At 52.1% G+C, this 18353-nt stretch overlaps 1 protein-coding gene across 2 annotated transcripts in view; it reads right to left on the reverse strand.

The window, feature by feature from the left end:
- AFAP1L2 (actin filament associated protein 1 like 2) overlaps nucleotides 1-18353 on the reverse strand; it is a 107710-nt gene that overhangs the window by 7735 nt on the left and 81622 nt on the right. Inside the window, exons 6-12 of one of the 2 annotated variants that reach the window (XM_025397490.1) lie at nucleotides 16157-16240; nucleotides 11808-12013; nucleotides 10155-10334; nucleotides 6301-6390; nucleotides 4365-4449; nucleotides 3747-3851; nucleotides 1339-1550 (exon numbers count right to left, since the gene is read on the reverse strand). In XM_025397490.1, the coding sequence (XP_025253275.1) occupies nucleotides 1339-1550; nucleotides 3747-3851; nucleotides 4365-4449; nucleotides 6301-6390; nucleotides 10155-10334; nucleotides 11808-12013; nucleotides 16157-16240 (962 nt within the window). The remainder of the gene's footprint in view (nucleotides 1-1338; nucleotides 1551-3746; nucleotides 3852-4364; nucleotides 4450-6300; nucleotides 6391-10154; nucleotides 10335-11807; nucleotides 12014-16156; nucleotides 16241-18353) is intronic. The other variant, XM_025397491.1, reaches the window with a different exon arrangement.

Genomic DNA, 18353 nt, shown 5'->3' on the forward strand with positions numbered 1-18353 from the left:
CTCTGTGGCCCAGGCTAGAGTGCAGTGGCGGGATCTTGGCTCACTGCAGCCTCTGCCTCCCGGCTTCAAGCAGTTCTCCTGTGTCAGCCTCCCAAGTAGCTGGGACTACAGGTGCCCCACCACCTCCAGCTAATTTTTGTATTTTTAGTAGAGACAGGGTTTCACCATGTTGGCCAGGCTGGTTTCAAACTCCTGACCTCAGGTGATCCACCCGCCATGGCCTCCCAAAGTGCTGGGGTTACAGGCATGAGCCATCATGCCCAACCCCCACTTAGTTTCAACTGGATTCTAAATACAGCTTTTCATGGGCCTCCCCTAGTCCAGGCTGCGTCTCTGCCCTGGACAGCTGTGACAGCTTCCTAACAGGTCCCTTCTTGCCCCCTTCCATCCACTCCCACCCCAGTAGCCAGAGGAAGCATCTCAGAACCCCGATCTGAGCTTGCTGCCCTCCCCTGAAAGCCATCAGGGCTCTGTTGCTCCCAGCCTGTCACCCAGCCCCCAGTACAAATCTATAGCACCCTCCCCACTTCTTTCCAGTCATTGAAGCTCAGCGATCAGTTGGGTAATTTGCTGAATAACATCACACTCCCAAACTAGGACGTAAGTGCCACAAGGACAGGGAGCCCGTATTGCTCTTGTCCACCATATTCCTGTGCTGAGATGTTTGTTGATGGGGAACAGCTGAATGGATAAATATAAGCTATAAGCTAGACCCTGGGAAGCAATTGAGATGTGGGTCTTTCAGCCACCAGAGGGCAGGATTGGAGCGAAGTTTGAATGAGGACCTCCTCATCAAAGACTAAGTGAAGGAGCATTCACGGGCAAGTGGGTGCTTCCATGCGTGGAAGGGACTCAGTCTCCGCTTGCAGCAGCTTGCAAGGCATTATATTTGGTAAATGTAACATCATATCAAACAGGATGGGGAGTGAGAGGAATGTAATTGTATCACAAAGTGAATTTTTTCCCCCAGATAAGCTCTAACAGTGTGGTTTTTATGTACTGGGCCTAGAGGCTCTCCCAGCTGGTGACACCCAAACAAAACAGCACCCACTTTGAATCCCCAGCAGCTTTTTTCCAGTAGCTCAGGGAGTTAAAAATACTCCTCCTGCCCCAAGTGCAGGAAGTAGCGCATGGTTCCACTCCTATAATGCAACCACCCTGAGGTCAGAAAAGGAATGGAAATTTTTAAAAATGCAAACAATCTCAGGCAAACGAAAAATAACACGTGGGGACATTGATTCTCCCTTGGTAGGATTACAGTCCCAGAGACTGGCAGCAAACAGCCACCACCGCCACACCCTGGCTGACCCTGCTCCCTGCCCTGCAGGCCGGTGGTACCTCAAGCTTGGCCAGCTCCTCGCCCTTGTGGAGGATGCGGAAGGAGTAGAGGTGGTCGGGGCTGGGGTCTGGGACCACCTCGCAACCCACCAGGCTGAGGGGTTGCTGGGCCACCTTGCTCCGGTTCCGGTCCTGGTAGAAGTGCAGGTGATTGTCCCTGACAGAGCACCAGCGAGACTTCCACTGGCTGTTCACCAGCACATTCAGGTAACCTGCAGGAGGAAGTGCAGATGCAGGAGGGGACTGGGCTGCAGGAGGGGACGCAGAGGCAGGAGGGGATGCAGATGCAGGAGGGCACACGGATGCAGGAGGGGACGCAGATCAGGAGGGCACGCGGATGCAGGAGGGGACGCAGATGCAGGAGGGGACGCAGATGCAGGAGGGAGCGGGGCTGCAGGAGGAGATGCAGATGCAGGAGGGGATGCAGGTGCAGGAGGGGACGCAGGTGCAGGAGGGGATGCAGGTGCAGGAGGGGATGCAGGTGCAGGAGGGCACGCGGATGCAGGAGGGCACGCGGATGCAGGAGGGCACGCGGATGCAGGAGGGGACGCGGATGCAGGAGGCTCTGCAGGAGGAGATGCAGATGCAGGAGGGGATGCAGGTGCAGGAGGGGACGCAGGTGCAGGAGGGGATGCAGGTGCAGGAGGGGATGCAGGTGCAGGAGGGCACGCGGATGCAGGAGGGCACGCGGATGCAGGAGGGCACGCGGATGCAGGAGGGGACGCGGATGCAGGAGGCTCTGCAGGAGGAGATGCAGATGCAGGAGGGGATGCAGGTGCAGGAGGGGACGCAGGTGCAGGAGGGGATGCAGGTGCAGGAGGGGATGCAGGTGCAGGAGGGGATGCAGATGCAGGAGGGGTTGGGGCTGCAGATCCAGGAGGGGACGTGGGCACAGAAGGGGACGTGGGTACAGGAGGGGATGCGGGGACAGGAGGGGATGTGGGGACAGGAGGGCATGGGTGTCCAGGTGTGTCCTGGGCTGGCACCGCCTCTGGGTTTCCTTAGTGTCCCCCCGGAATCTCAGCTTCAGAACCCATCAGACACCTTCCGTGTCCTAAGGGACTGGAAGCTGCCCTGAGCTTTGGCCTGCTGAACCAGGCAATAGGGTGAAAGTGCACAGCTACCTTCCTGCCTGGCCCAGTGCTGGATACACAGCGGGGATCATGCATATTGCCAAGCCATATTAACACAAAGTGGTAGAATTAGAGACCAGGACAGAGATGCCACACACACCCATCACAATCCTCTGGACTGAAGAGAACTTGGGATCCTGAGAGGTGGGATCTCAAATGTGTTAAGCAGCCCCAGTCCTGGGAAGGAGAGCAGCTGTGGTTCTCCCAGTCCTCCCCTAGCCACAGGGAGCATGCTTCACTGCAGAGTAGACATCCAGCAATAACCCAGCCACATCTCTTAAACAGTGACTCATAGGGACCGGGCTCCCAGGCCAAACATCATGCCCCCTGAGGCCACTGCCTGGCACCCTGGCTGGAGAAGCAGGAGAATGCAAAGATACAGCTCTGTCTACTGCCTTCCTAACGCCGCCCCCCCCCCCCCCCCCCGCCCCCAGCACCCTGCCAGCCTTAGAACACAAGAAAACTCAGCTGGGACTCAGGAAGGGAACCCAGAGATGGGACAATGGCCTTCAGGCCCCAGGAAGGATGACCTCCAATGTGGGACCAGCTTGGGGATCAAGATACCAGGCCCACCCCAAGATATTTCCCAGGAAAGGCTTGTCACTCCTCCTAGCCTCAGTTTCCCCAAGTATGAGCGAAGGCCGTAGAGATGACCTCTGTCCCGCACCCATACCCTCTGCACCAGTACAGGGTTCTCATTGTCCCCTTCATGGTCTCGGCTGTTCCCATCTCAGAGTCACTGCTCCTGTCCACAGGTACCATTCCGCTCCTACATGCCCCTCAAGGCTCAGGTCCACAAAGCTATCTCTGACCACAGGGCAAGAAAAGTTCTCTCTGTCCCTGAGTCCCGATAGCTACGAAGATGGCACAGTGCATGCTTATGGGTATAAAATCATCACCTCCCTCAGGCAGGCTGTGAGCTCTCAGTACTGTGCCTGCCATCCTTCTGCTTGGTCCCCTTTTAACACGGTCCCTGCCATACCCTGTAAATATAGATCAGATGAACATCATTTTTAAAAGAATTCTAGGAGGACACCAATCAGTTACCCTTCACTTCCACAAAGGCCCCAACAATGCAGCAAGAGAGAGTTGGATCAGGCATAAAGAACTGCCTGCAGTAACAACAGATGGGAACCTGACGGCTGCAGGCTCTCCATCCCTAGAGATGTTTACGAAAGACCTAAAACCCCCTGCCTTCACTGTCCGAGCTCGCCTTCCTGCAGGCTCCAGCCCAGGGAATGAGCCTCTGGTCCCGGAGGTAGCTACAATTCTTACTGGATGTCTCGAGGGACCTCTCCACAGGCTCCAGTGAGGTGGATTTCTTCCTGCCCAGATTCATTAGGTTGCTCAGTTTGAGGCCGGCAGAACATTTCTTCTTGACTGTCAAGATGAGACACAAAGCAATTGGTATTGCACGTGGTCCACCCGCGTGTCCATGAGAGATGGAAAAAATAGCAAACCCATTTCCACTCCATCCACCCATCCCTCCCCGCTACATATGCACACACATATGCACACACACACATCTCCCCAAACCAGGAGCCGCAGGCCAGTCAGGTGTCTTTAAAGTCACACATTCAAGAGGGGTACACAGACTTCTTATAGAATATACAACCACTTGAGAATCTTTACAGACTGTACTGGCTCAAAGAGATTTGAAATAGGGTTAGCAAACAAGAAGAGATGGAAGAACATTCTATCCCCAGCATTTCATGAAGCTTAACTTCAATTTGGCTGTGTCTCCCTTTTTCCTGGATCTATTAACAGTATTTCCAAGTAGTTTATTAATGGGAGGCCATGTTAGAACCAGCTGCTAAAACCCATTAGGGTTGAGCCCGACAGCCCAGTCTCACAGCCTGGGACACCATTCCCCTCCCAATCACATGATGTTACCGTCTTTGGTTTCTGGGACCTCAGGGTGGCCATCCACGGAGCTCCCATACTCTGAAGCTGACAGGTACTTCTCAGCTATATCTGGCTATGGACAAAAGAGACATGAATGGAGATCACTGGCTGGGAACAGTTACCTTGGAGACCATAATTTAAGGGAAAATAATAGATGGCTGTTCGTTGTATGCCAGAGGTTATATGCCTGAGCAAACCCCTGCCAGCCACCTAAATGGCAGAATCCAGGTCGCTGGTAGGACACTGGCCCAACTTCCAAATGGCTGTTCAACCTGATGTGACGGCGACCCTGTAGCCACTGGGCAGGGCAAGCAGGTTGCTCATGGGTGGCATTAGAGTGCGTCCCCGATGGCGTTGGCTGTCAAGCTAGCAACCACTCATACTGAGAGCGTGAAGAAGTCTTTTGAGAGCTAACTGTTCTAGCAACGCGAGCTGGTTCGTCTGCACAGGAACAGACCATGTGATCTGAGTCCTGGCCGGAGCATTCTGCTGCCAGGCCAGTGCCCAAGTGACATGAGCCTCTCTGAGCCTCACTCTGCAGGTGTCACATGGGGGTGACATCCCCGTCTGCTCACAGGGCTGTTGGGGACTCAAGATGATCCCCAGAAAAGTGTAGCAGCTGCTGCTGTTAGAACATGAAACCCTCAGAACGTTCCAATCAAGCTGCGTTCAGAGCATCACCGACTCCAGACCTCTAGAAAACAAGCTGACGGCCTCCCAAGCAACAGCACCGGCCTTAGGCAGGGTCCAGGGCCAGCAGTCCCTGGCCAGGGAAGCACTGCATGCCGAATCTTTAGGGACAGCTCTTGATTCTCACCCCAATGTGAAGAAAACCCAAATTCGTTCCAACTTTTGTTTTCTTATCAGTGGCCAAAGAATACATGAGACGATGAAAAATGGCCCCTCCTGAGTCACTCTGGAATCTGGAGGGACTGTGGGCTATTTCTCCATGTGGGATGACCTGTGCCTTCTGGAGAGTAAGTAGCCTCCTTTCTGCTCCAGCCCTCTGTGTGCCTCGTTTTCCCCCCTGCCGGGGTGGGGACCCCAAGAGCAGCCACAGTGACGTTCTGACTGTTCTGTGTGTGTCCACACTTCAGGACACCTACCTGCAGGTACTCAGCGACAGGAAATGTGACCCCACAGGTGACAATCCTCCTTTTGGCCAGAACCTAATTCAACTTCTTCAGCCTTGACCTTTAAGCCCAAAGCTCCCCCAAAGCACCATGCAAATGAGCACTACAGCCCTTTGGTTGCAATCAGCCTTGAGACAGTACCCCAGACGCAGAGGCCCTACTGAGGAATAAGGGGGAAGGAAGTGCCTCATAAAATCAATCTCCCTATTTAAGAATGCAGGCCAAAGTGACTTTTGTTCCAATAAAGCTTCCCCCGTCCCCCCAGCACCCATAAGCAAGAAAGTATTTTAGGTCTGTATCCGTTTCCTCCATTTTCCTGCCAAGCTAGAATTGCTGCTCTTTTCCAAGCAGCGTATGTTTCTTTTCCTTTTTTTCTTTTTTTTTGAGATGGAGTCTCCCTCTGTCACCCAGGCTGGAGTACAGTGGCGCTATCTCGGCTCACTGCAACCTCCGCCTCCTGGGTTCAAGCGATTCTCCTGCCTCAGGCTCCCGAGTAGCTGGGATTACAGGCGCCCACCACCATGCCTGGCTAATTTTTGTATTTTTAGTAGAGACAGGGTTTCACCACATTGGCCAGGCTGGTCTCGAATCCCTGACCTCAGGTGATCTACCTGCCTCAGCCTCCCAAAGTGCTAGGATTACAGGCGTGAGCCCACCGTGCCCGGCCTCAAGCATTGTATGTTTCTTATTAATTGGACTAAAATATAAAAACGAAGCTCCCAATTTTACACTTTTAATTTTTAGAGAAAACATGGAAGGAGATTCTCCCTCCAGGCAGGGCAGAGGCTTACTTTCTGGCAGTTAAGGCGCTGGGCATCCGGGGTGTACTGGTTTCCTTCAGATGCTCCTTCGGAAGGCAGGCCACTCACTTCCTGGATGACCTGAGGCAGGAGGGAAGCCGTTAGCAGGGGCTGAGGTCCTCCGGCCAGCACTCACAGCCAGGCCGAAGCCAGGGGCCCTGCAGGGCAGGAGAGAACGGGTGGAGGTGAGAGAGAAGAAAATTTCCGAGGAGGAGGGCCCCTACCCCAGCCCCAAGGCCTGCATGTGGCCCCGGACCCGGCTGGGCAGGGCTGCAGTGGGAGGGCTCGTCCTTTAGGCTCCTTTCTGCAGGTCCCACACGTTCAGGGGCACGTGAAGGGGGGGCCTTGACAGCAAAGGCCAAAGATGACCAGAGCCACAGCCCAGGGCTCCATGAGCCCCTTTCCTGCCACCACTCCAGGCAGGACTACTGTTCTGTTGTAGATGTGACGAACAACTGCCTTGCTAGGCAGTCCCTCTGGCTTTCCAGAGGTCAGGCAACTCTGCGGAGTCTCCACGCTGCCTGAGGAGCAGGCCTGCAAACTGCCTTGTTCCAACGACCCACTGGCTCTCCCGACTCGCCGGCCGCCACCCACCCCCCCACCCTTCTCTGGGAAGGGGCCTCTTCACTGGCTTCATTGACCAGTGGAAGAGGGTCTCTCTGTAAAGGCTGGACACAGAGAGGCTGTGCCTTCTGAAAGCGTTCTTGTCTTTGAAACCCCGAGCAGAGGCTATGGGGCAGGGGTCTCAGGAAGAGGGCGTGAGACTCTGGGGAGGGAGGCTGGGTCCAGAAAAGGGTGGGTGGGTGGGTTTGGGCCGCTGGAGGAATGGAGCCTGGGCTGGGGGCAGATGCAGAAAGTCAGCAGCGGCTCTGACTATGCAAAGCATTGCCTCCGTCTGAGCCAGGAGCACTCCCTTCTTCCCGGGGGAGCTCCAAGGGTGACCAGAAACACGCTGCCCACCTGGAAGCCCTTTGGAGGTGCAGAATTAGTTAGAGTGATTTCAAAGATTCTCCTCTTTCAGTCTATGCCTAGAGTAGTTTGTGGAAACGGGTTTCAAATCAGAAGAGCCCAAGAACTCCAGTTCGGGACTGTGGTCCACACTGCATATGCAACCCAGTGTCAAGGGAAGAGCGCAGGCACTAGAGTTGGCACCTGTGTGACATTGAGTCCGAGCCTCAGCCACTGCATCTGTAAGCTGGGGCAATACCTTTGCCAGGAACCGGCTGTGAGCACTTGTATATCAAGTACGCAGGCACACGATTACCATCCCTATTAGCTTGGGCCAAATACACAGATGCCCCTGCCCAGGGAAAGTGCCACTAAGCCAGGAGTTCAGGAGTGGGGTGGGGGCAGGGTCATGCTTCCCGGAAAACCCCTGCCTTGTGCCTTCCTTTACTGGGACCCTCGTCCCATAGTCAGCAGCTCCCGTTTACTGCCATATATACCTGTCTCACCCTGGGGTGTGAGTATGCAGGATTGGGACACAGAGGCCCAAGGAAGGTAGATGGGGTTCACAAACCCAATGCAGCCAGGTGAAGAGCCCATTGGACAGGCGGACCAGCCCCTACTGCCAAAACGCAAGAGTGGGCAGCTTCTCAGAGCAGGCATTTCCAGCCAAGTCCATCTCTGCACTTATCTGACCAGGGGGAAAGGGTCTCTCTGTGGAGGCCAGACACAGAAAGTCTGTGCTTTCTGAAAGCGTTCTTGTCTTTGAAACCACCAGCAGAGGCTGTGGGGCCAGGGGTCTCAGGAAGAGGGCGTGAGAGTTTGGGGAGGGAAGCCAGGGGGCAGGGAGAGGATCAGTGGATCTGAGCAGTCAGAGAAACAGAGTGGGGAACTAGGAGCAAGAGCAGAGTGTGTGTGTGTGTGTGTGTGTACACACACATGCACAATGCATGAACATAAATGTGCATGCAAATGTGCATACATGTATGTGCATTTGTCTATGTGTATACAAATGTATACATGAATGTGCATGTGTGCATATATGTGTGCAAATGAGTGTGTGTGTGTAGTGGGTGAGGATGGGGAGGGATAGGAGCCAGGAGACTGGGGTAAGAAACCAACAGCCCAGAGCTCTGGGTCCTAATCAGCTCTGCAGCCCAGGACAAGCCCCCCACTCCGTCTGGGCCTCAGTGGTCTTATCTGTAGTATCCAAGTTTCATGGAGCACTCAGTATGTACCAGGCACAGTGCTAAGCACTTTGTGCACATTAAAGAATCTAGTCCCAAATCACTCAGCTAAAAAGGGGTGAAGACCGGATTTGAACTCAGAGTCCTGGCTCTTAAATGCCCAGAGCTGGCCTTTCAGAGCTTGTTAGCTCTCTCAGGAACCCCACCCCACATGGAGATCTGTGAAGTCAAGCCACAAACCTGTGTATGCACTGGCCTTTCCTTTTCTACATGCCACTGTCTTGCACCACTTGAAGATTTTGCAGTAAAGACTGAGATACCTGTCAGCACCTTCTAGAAGCTTGGTTAGGCCAGGCCTGGCATTTCTAAAACAATTAGTGGGTTTACAAAAACAGCCTGCCTGCTCCAAATCTAGGGTACTCAACCTAGGGATGGACCAGTGCCTCAGGTGGGTACATTTTGGTCATGTTTCACTGAGGCAGTCCAGATCTGTTTCTGACAGGCTGGCCAAGGTGGTTACATTTAGCTGGGTGGCAGGTGGAGTGGGGTGGGGTGCAGGGTAGATAGAATGCTCCTGTGCTGAAGTGGTTGTGATGGGAGAGGGGGCAGCAGGAAGGAGGGGAGGGGCAGCAGGAAGGAGGGGAAGGGCTGCTCTGGCTCTTGCTGGCCTCACCAGGGTCCCTGCTGGGTTTGGAGGTCCCTCTGGAATTGGGGATCCATTCCTGGTGCAAACTTTACACCTGCTGGAAGCATCAAGCCCAGCTTTCACCTGGGGCAGGCAAGCCCCTCCCCAAGTGGCTCATCATCATCACAGCCGGGGAAGCGTGGGCAGAGTGGACCACAAGCATTTGCGGTGGCGGAGGCACAGCACTGTATCAGACGGGCCTCGGTCTGAGAACCAATGCTGCCACCACTTGGCAGATGACTTGGATCCATCACCTCCACCCTTTGAGCCTTCATCACCACTCCTGTAATATGGGGACATTAACATTCCCCAGCCATCCCCAGTGTGGTTACATGGGTTAAAGTTGCTAATAGTCCTTGGTCTATGGCAAATACATGGCAAATGACAGCGACATGTATTCTTTTTTAATAAGGAGGTGGGGGAGCCGGGTGCGGTGGCTTACGCCTATAATCCCAGCACTTTGGGAGGCTGAGGCAGGCGAATCGTGAGATCAGGAGATTGAGACCATCCTGGCTAACACGGTAAAACCTGTCTCTACTAAAAATACAAAAAATTAGCCAGGTGTGGTGGCGGGTGCCTGTAATCCCAGCTACTCGGGAGACTGAGGCAGAAGAATGACGTGAACCCGGGAGGCAGAGTTTGCAGTGAGCAGAGATCACACCACTGCACTCCATCCTGGGCAACAGAGCGAGACTCCGTCTCAAAATAAGTAAGTAAGTAAGTAAGTAAATAAATAAATAAATAAATAAATAAATAAATAAATAAGTAGGTGGGGGATGCCTCACTACAGGCAAAAAGGGGAATGGATTTCAACTGCACCCAAGTCTGGGCTACTGGGGATTCAGACCTAGCAGCAGCATGCTGTAACCCATTTGCAGAAGACAGATCACTACCACTTAGAACACAGGAAGCCCTGCAAACTTGAAGGATCACAAATCTTCTACCCCTGACCCTATCATCCATCCCTTTAGAAAAGCTGGGGGCCACAACTCTAGGAGCCCCTCCAAGTGGTCCGGTGTCCCCCTCACCCTGAGCCACTGCTCAGCCTGGTCCTTGCTCTGCAGACCCAGCACAATCACATCGGCGTTCATCGGCGTGATCTTCAGCTTGTGCTCCTTCTTCCGCACTTGCTTCTCCTTGTGAACGACGCTGCTGCCCAGCAGGTTCACATCCAGCTGAGGGCTGTGGTCCTTGGAGGATTTGTAGCACTGGAAGGAAAGAGAGAAAATATACCACTTTCCCAGGGCTGCCGGGCGGAGGTGATGTCTGCAAAGGAGGGGCCCCTGGACATTGCAGGACCCACCAAGAGCCTGACTTTACCCAGCAAGACTAAGAGGCTGGACACCCCGAAGCAGCCTGGAGCCTTAACCTCAAATATCAGCAACTCCTGTTCTTCACATCAGATTGTCCCTCTCTCCCTCAAGCCTCCTTCTCACTGGCCTCAGCCAAGGATGCTCCAGGATGCTGCTGTCCAAATGGTTCAAACTTGCCCCAGGCCTGGGGGGCCCTAAAATACGTCCTTTGTGGACACCTTTCAGTTCTCCAAAGTGGACAGACTTTCACTCCTTCTCCACCTCTCTGCATTGCTTGCTTGGCTTCTGGAGTAAAGGATCCATAAGGCACAAACACTAAGCTTCTTCTCTGCCTAGTTAGGAAGATGATGTGTTAACAAAGAAAGGAAGGATTCTCTTCCCCTACCAGAGAAAATACTTTACCCCTTGGCTCCCTATTTGTAAAATGGGGGAAACCTTACAGGCTTGCTTAATAGGATTACCTGAAATAATATTGGCACGGAGCAAGAAAAGGTGTTTATAATAATTCCGTGGAATTTCAAGTCAGGACACGCAACTGGGAATTTTAATTTAAAATAGCAGGAAATAGGACTGTTGTCAGAGTAATATCTGGTTCCTTGCTGGGTCTGGTCTTATTATCAGTAATTCAAAATATTGTTGTTTCTGAGAAGATACCTAGCATTCTCATGCTGCACAGATAAAAACAGTAGCAAGGGCTGGGCGCAGTGGCTCACACCTGTTAACCCAGCATTTTGGGAGGCTGAGGCAGGTGGATCACAAAGCCTGGAGTTTGAGACCAGCCTGACCAACATGGTGAAACCCCGTCTCCACTGAAAATACGGAAATTAGCTGGGCATGGTGGCGGGCGCCCATAATCCCAGCTACTCAGGAGACTGAAGCAGGAGAATCTCTTGAATCCAGGAGGTGGAGCTTGCAGTGAGCCAAGATCGCGCCACTGCACTGCAGCCTGGGTGACAGAGCAAGACTCTGTCTCAAAAACAACAACAACAAAAACAGTAGCCAGAATTGGGGCTGGGCTGGAGGAGCCTGACTGGACTCCAGTGGACAGGACATGAAAAACGGCCAGGGGACAGAAAGATGTATCTGTCTCACAAAGAGGAAGATGGGATGGAGACGGGGGAGGCAGTGGTAGTCACAGCCCTCTTTGAGAGCCTGGTGAAACTACTAGACCTCTCTGGTTCAGAAAAAGTACATTCATCCATACACACAAAATCCTGTATACAATTTCAGGTTAGGGAGAAGTTAAAATCTCCTGATATAAACAAACTCGAAATGTCTTGGGTCAGGGACCATCCTGTCCCTCCTTCCCTGTCCCTGCCCCTTCCCTTGAGAGGAGCGGGGGGACAAGACAACGTGAGGCAGACTGACCAGAAGCCTGTTGTCCTTGATGACACAGAGCTGCTTGGCCCACTGTCCCAGCCACTTCTTGCGCCACAGGAAGGCGCAGATGCGAGCATCGCGCATCAGCTCGATGCCAGCCTCCGGCGAGGGCCACTGGTAGGGGGCCGATTTGCCCTTGCTGCCGTCCTCTTCATCGTAGGACTCGTAGGAGCTGCTCACAGCCTCTCCGTCCTCTGCAAGGAAGACCAGCTCAGTCAGGGCCCCATGGGGCAGGGGACGGTCCCGAAGCAGCATCACTGGGGAGGGCAGCTGGCAGGAGCAGCAGTGGCCAGACCACAGCCCCCGACTCTCCCTGCCCTCAAACCAACCCCACAGCCACCAGCCAGATCCCAGGGCTGGCTTTCCTGCCCCCAAACCCCTCAGCGAGGCTTCTTGGATGCTGCCTCTGGCCACAAAACACACATAACTTAAAACCAAAGTCTCTCCCTTTTCCTCCTCAAATCCTGTCACTCCCAACTCCACAGGAACCCTGAGAAGACACTGCCCCACAGACCAACTGTTTGCTCTTGACAAGGCCGGTTCTCCTACTCACGGCCTCTAATTCCTCAAGTGAAAGATGAAGGGCGTGGGGTGGGATGCTGCCAGGTTCTCCCAGGCCTGGCCTCTGGCATTCCAAGGGCTCAGGAGGAAGAGAACGCCGCCTGCACTCCACCTGAGCTGTGTGCAAGACAGGCCTCTAATGGCCACCGGCCTGGCTGGGCCTGGCTCAGTCCTAGATCTGGGGAAGGGGCTGTGGCTCCTTCAAAATAAAAGTCCAAGTAAACCACGGCAGGAAATACTTTGTGGGCAAAGGGGCCACCTTCTTCCTCCCAAATACCCTCTCCTAGTCAGAGCCCTTTTTCAAACCTCCACTCATATCCTCCATAGACACTGCTTGCCTTCCCTCCCTAATACCTCCTGGCACAAATGTAGCTCCTTTTACTCGTTTCTAACTTAAACCCTTACTCTTTTGTCATTTCAAAAGAATCCCAAAACTCATCAGAACACACATCATGCACAATTCTACGTATACCCCACCCACCTCAGTTTCTAGTTTCTGTCCCCACCACCCTGCAAGAGCGGCTCTGTTCCCAGGTCCCACTGCTCTATTCAAGGACAAAACAAACATGTGAATAAATCAGTCAATCAGTTCATCTGTCTATCGATTGATCGATCTATCTGTCTCTCTATTCATCCATCCATCTATCCCTGAAAAGCAGGGCATGGAGGAAAGGGAACCTCAGGATTTCAGTCCAGTACCTGGCACAGGAATCCTGTCTACCATAACCTTGATGTTCTGCCCGAATTTCCGGGGGAGGGCTCACTGTCTCCTGATCACTGGATACTCCCATTCCCGGCAGCCCTATCAGTTAGGAAATGGACTCAGCATCTATTTCCCTGACTTCTGCATGGCAGTCCTTGCTCTTTCCCCTTGAGTCGGGCTGAATGACACTCTGCCTTCATTCCCATGACACCCTTCAGAAGAGGACCAGCCCAGAGGCCCCTAAGTCTTGGCAGAAGAATCCAGAAGCCCTTTCTCCTGTCTGTATAGCTACATAAAATATTGTTGATTTTACTAAGAAGCACATTTGATTTTACTAAGAAGCACATTTGAATTAGAATATAGAAAAATGGGATGAGGCCCCCGCAATAGTTATTCTAGCAACAGTGCCAATGAAAATGTGTTTTAATGTTTCTAAAAACAACATTTTAAATATTTTAATATCAGTTTTCTTTAAAAGTCGTGTGACACTACTTCTCTTTATGGCTTAATATAAAAGTGTATAATTTATACCTATTAAATAAGACTGAAAATAGCAGTATTACCCAGGATGGAACCCTGAACTCTTAGATGACAGGTGACAATGTAATTTAACACAGGCTTCCCAGACAGCAGTCTGGCAGCCTGTTTGAAGAGCCATAAAAACACCCATACTCTTTGATCCAATAATCTCAGTCCTGCTATTTTATCCTAGGAAACTAGTTTTTTAAAAAGAGAAGGGACCAGGCGTGGTGGCTCACGCCTGTAATTCTGGCACTCTGGGAAGCCGAGGCAGGTGGATCACTTGAGCTCAGGAGTTCGAGACCAGCCTGGGCAGCATGGCAAAACCCCATCTCTACAAAAAATACAAAAATTAGCTGGGCATAGTGGTATGCACCTACAGTCCCAGCTACTTGGGAGGCTGAGGTGGGAGGATGGCTTGAGCCCAGGAGACGAAGGTTACAATGAACTGAGATCATGCCACTGCACTCCAGTCTGGGCAACAGAGACCCTGTCTCAAAAAAGGGCAGGGGTGGGGAAGAATGTTACATGCATTAGAATATTCATTCAAGTGCTGTTTAGCAGTCAGCAGAAGGGGACTGGGTAAGTAAAGCATGATTTTACCCACTTAGGAATCTACTATGCAATTGTAATCAATTAAAACTCTGAAAACTGGTGTGCAGCTCAATAAACTCCCTAAGGTATGACAAGGGAGAAAGCACAATTAGAACTATACGTGCAAATAGATCAGCACTGCAAGGCAACATAGAAAAAGCTCAAAATAGTTGATGTGATGGGTGGTAGGATCAGGGTAATTTAAAAAATTTTTCCTTATTGCCAGTATTGCATTATCTGTATAATAAGTGACATTTTAAAAATGATACACTGTCATTGGGATTCTTCCTTCAGTAACAAAAATTAATGGAGGAGGCTACAGAGTTTAGTGTGAAGAATTTGGGTAAGTCTCCACTGTTCTGCGCCTCTGGGGTTGCCCCACATGTTTCCTGAAGAATTCTAACATTTGCCCATCCTCCTCCATGGGGGTATTAGGAGGCTAAGAACAGCAAATCATTAACAGGACTAGGTATGAAAGAAAAAACATTGAGGAAAAAAAAAGAGGCTGGGCATGGTAGCTAACACCTGTAATCCCAGAAATTTAGGAGGCCAAGCTGGGCAGATCACTTGAGGTCAGGAGTTTGAGACCAGCCTGGCCAACATGGTGAAACCCTGTCTTTTCTAAAAATACAAAAAAAATTAGCCGGGCATGGTGGTGGATGCCTGTAATCCCAGCTACTCAGGAGGCTGAGGCAGGAGAATCGCTTGAACCAGGAAGTGGAAGGTTGCAGTGAGCTGAGATCATGCCACTCCACTCCAGCCTGGCTGGCAGAGTGAGATTCTGTCTCACAAAAAAATAAAAATAAAAATAAAAATGGCCAGGCGTGGTGGCTCACGCCTGTAATCCCAGCACTTTGGGAGGCTGAGGCGGGCAGATCATGAGGTCAGGAGATCGAGACCATCCTGGCAAACACGGTGAAACCCCGTCTCTACTAAAGATACAAAAAAAAAAAAATTAGCCGGGCATGGTGGTGGATGCCTGTAATCCCAGCTTCTCGGGAGGCAGAGGCAGGAGAATGGCGTGAACCTGGGAGGCCGCAGAACTTGCAGTGAGCGGAGATTGCGCCAATGCACTCCAGCCTGGGCAACAGAGTGAAACTCTGTCTCAAAAAAAAAAAAAAAAAGAAAAAAAAAAAGAAAAAGAAAAAAGAACAATAAATCATACTCCTGGAGTAGCTCGGAGGAAATTTAGAGCAAATATATTAATAATTGTTTTTACCCGTAAGAGGGATCATAATAGCACACCATAAACATTGGATATTCTTGGCCAGGCATGGTGGCTCACACCTGCAATTCCAGTACTTTGGGAAGCTGAGGAGGGCAGATCACTTGAGGCCAGGAGTTCGAGACCAGCCTGGCCAATATGGCAAAACCCCATTTCCACTAAAGATACAAAAATTAGCCAGGCCTGATGTTGCATGCCTGTAATCCCAGCTACTTGGGAGGTGGAGGTAAGAGAATCACTTGAACCTGGGAGGTAAAGGTTGCAGTGAGCCAAGATCATGCCACTGCATTTCAGCCTGGGTGACAGAGCCAGACTCCATCTCCAAAACAAAACCAAACAAAAACAGTACCATATTCTGAAAACAGATACTTGGCTTCTAGGAGGTGCAGGGTGAACAGGAATGAGAGGCAGGATGCTGAGATAATTCCATCCCCGTTTGCCATCCCTAGGTAGACTCTACCTCACTATGTCCTGTGGAACTGAGGGCAGAACAGCCATGCACACTGTGGGTCTTTTAGCCATGTGTTTTGATAGCGCGTTCAGGGCAGTGGGGGTGGGACTGTGGAAGGCCAGGTAGGTGGCTCCTCTGGGAAGATTGCACAGAGCATGCACGTGCAGGACCCATGCACAAGGACAGGAAGAAGGCGGTGGCCACCCTCGGGGCACGCACACATCTTTGAGAGCCAGGCAGCAGGCAAGAATCACTGGCATTCCAGCTCGGGGAGCAAGCAGTACCCAAGGTGATCGTGGCGTAAATGACTCCTTCGGGCATCTGCACCCATCTGGGGACTCCACTGGGGAGAAATCCACCAGAGTGACCTGCACAACATCCAGGAGCACAGACAGAGGGAAGAGAAGAGAGACAGGATGAAGAGAGGAGTACGTCCAAGTGCAGAGACACAAAGAGAGACCCAGATGTGGCAACCCAGCTGCCAGTCCACCAGAGGTTAGTGCTTGCCCATCAGAGGTGTGGGCTGTTGGGTGAGGCCACTGCTGAGCCAAGGACAACATTTCCTGGATCCAGACCCCTTCGCATCCAGAGATGACCATGTGACTACTTGTCACCAAGGGACTGTGGGTGGAAGTGATGTGTGTCGCTTCTGGCTGGTGCTGTTAAGAAGCAGATAGGGGTTCTCTGCTCTCTCTCTCTGCAGAGGATTCTGTGGCCCTTGAGGGTGGCCGAGACAAACATGGACGGAGCCTGGGCACCTAATGTACATGAGGATGAGTAATGCCCCCCACTGAAATACCCCTGAGTGAGAAACAGGTTTGCATTGTGTTACTGTAGACAGAAGCTGCTGGGTTGTTATAGCCACTAGCATTACCCCAGGGTAAGACACCATCAGCGAAGTACCTGGTATCTCTGGCAAGCAGGGCAGACCCCGATACCCCTAGCACAGGCCATCAGGGCGCTCATTACACATGTGCTCAGAGAGAGGGACACGACCCGGGGAGCAATGTGGGGACAGGGCTGATACAGCAGGTCAAGAATCCAAGAAACTGGCCTTTTGCAGGAAGTCAGCAAATCGCTATGGCCATCAACTATAGCAAGGGGCTGGGGCCCACACTCATTTCTCTGGCCACATGCTGCATGTCACACTGACCAGGCAGGACCTGAGGCCAGGCCAGCTTGTAAGGCAGGTGAAGGCCTCGCTCTGTGCTGACTGTGACTGCTTCTCCCCAAGTCATCCCCAGGCCTCTCGCTGGCTGGCAGGACAGGCAGAACTATGTTCCCTCCCACCTCGCAGCTGGATTTCCTCCATCTCGGAGCTTTCTTGACCCACTCCACACAGTGAGTTCGAGCTGTCCTTGGGATGACCCCTAGTCCCGGCTACAAGTATGAACTCACAGTTGAGAGACAAAACCAAGAAGCGCTGGCCTTTCTGACCACTTGTTTGTGTCGAGATGGAGCGTCTGCCCCACAAACCGGCCCCCTGGCACGTCTGGCAGGCAGGCCCCTGCTGGCCCGACCGCACCTGAGAGCAGGGAAGTGCTCACCGCGGTGAGTCACTGTTTCCACCTTCAACGCGCATCCAGACAGCAGCACCGCACCCTTGCCTTTGGTCTGAAATCACAGCCCAACTGGTGAGTTGGCACCACCTCGCATGCTCAGTGGGTCAGTGCTAAGTGCCGACTGCCCACAAAGCCAGTGTCTTAGAATAGACTCAACCCAAACAGGCGATCACCTCCCACAGAGTTCCCAGCAGGAGGCGGCAGGTAAGTGTGAAGGAAGGGCAGGGGAATCCCATGCCTCTCCCAGTCACCGGTCCCATCTCATTCCTGGTCCTGTTCTTATTTTTATTCCAATAGTTTTTGGGGTTCAGGTGGATACGTTCTTTAATGACGATTTCTGAGACAGTGCACCTGTCATCCGAGCAGTGTACACTGTACCAAATATGTAGTCTTTCATCCCTCACCCCTGCTCCCAATCTTCCCCCGCTAGTCCCCAAAGTCCATTATATCACTCTTATGCCTTTGGGTCTTCATAGCTTAGCTCCCACTTATAAGTGAGAACATAGGATATTTGGTTTTCCATCCTGAGTTGCTTCACTTAGAATAATGGCCTCTAGCTCCATCCAAGTTTCTGCAAAAAACATTATTTTATTCCTTTTTCTGGCTGAGTAGTCTTCTGTGGTGTGTATGTACCACATTTTTCTTTATCCCCTCTTTGGTTGATGGGCACTTAGGCTGGTTCCATCTCATTCCTGGTCCTGTTCTTTATGGAACCAACAACACCTTCCTCAGCCTAGTTCATTCCCAGCCCCAGGGGCCCTGGCCTTTTATATCTGCTGATTGATTATGCTTTGAAAGCCCTTTCACTTACAAAGGAAGGAAAGAGAAGGAGGCCAGAAGGGGAGGACCACAGTCCAGCTGCCCCAGAGACGAGGGTCACAACCTCTTCCTGAACCTCGAAGCCTTCCTGTGTAATCAA

This window comes from Theropithecus gelada, chromosome 9, assembly GCF_003255815.1.
Source record: "Theropithecus gelada isolate Dixy chromosome 9, Tgel_1.0, whole genome shotgun sequence".
Classification (NCBI taxonomy): Eukaryota; Metazoa; Chordata; class Mammalia; order Primates; family Cercopithecidae; genus Theropithecus; species Theropithecus gelada.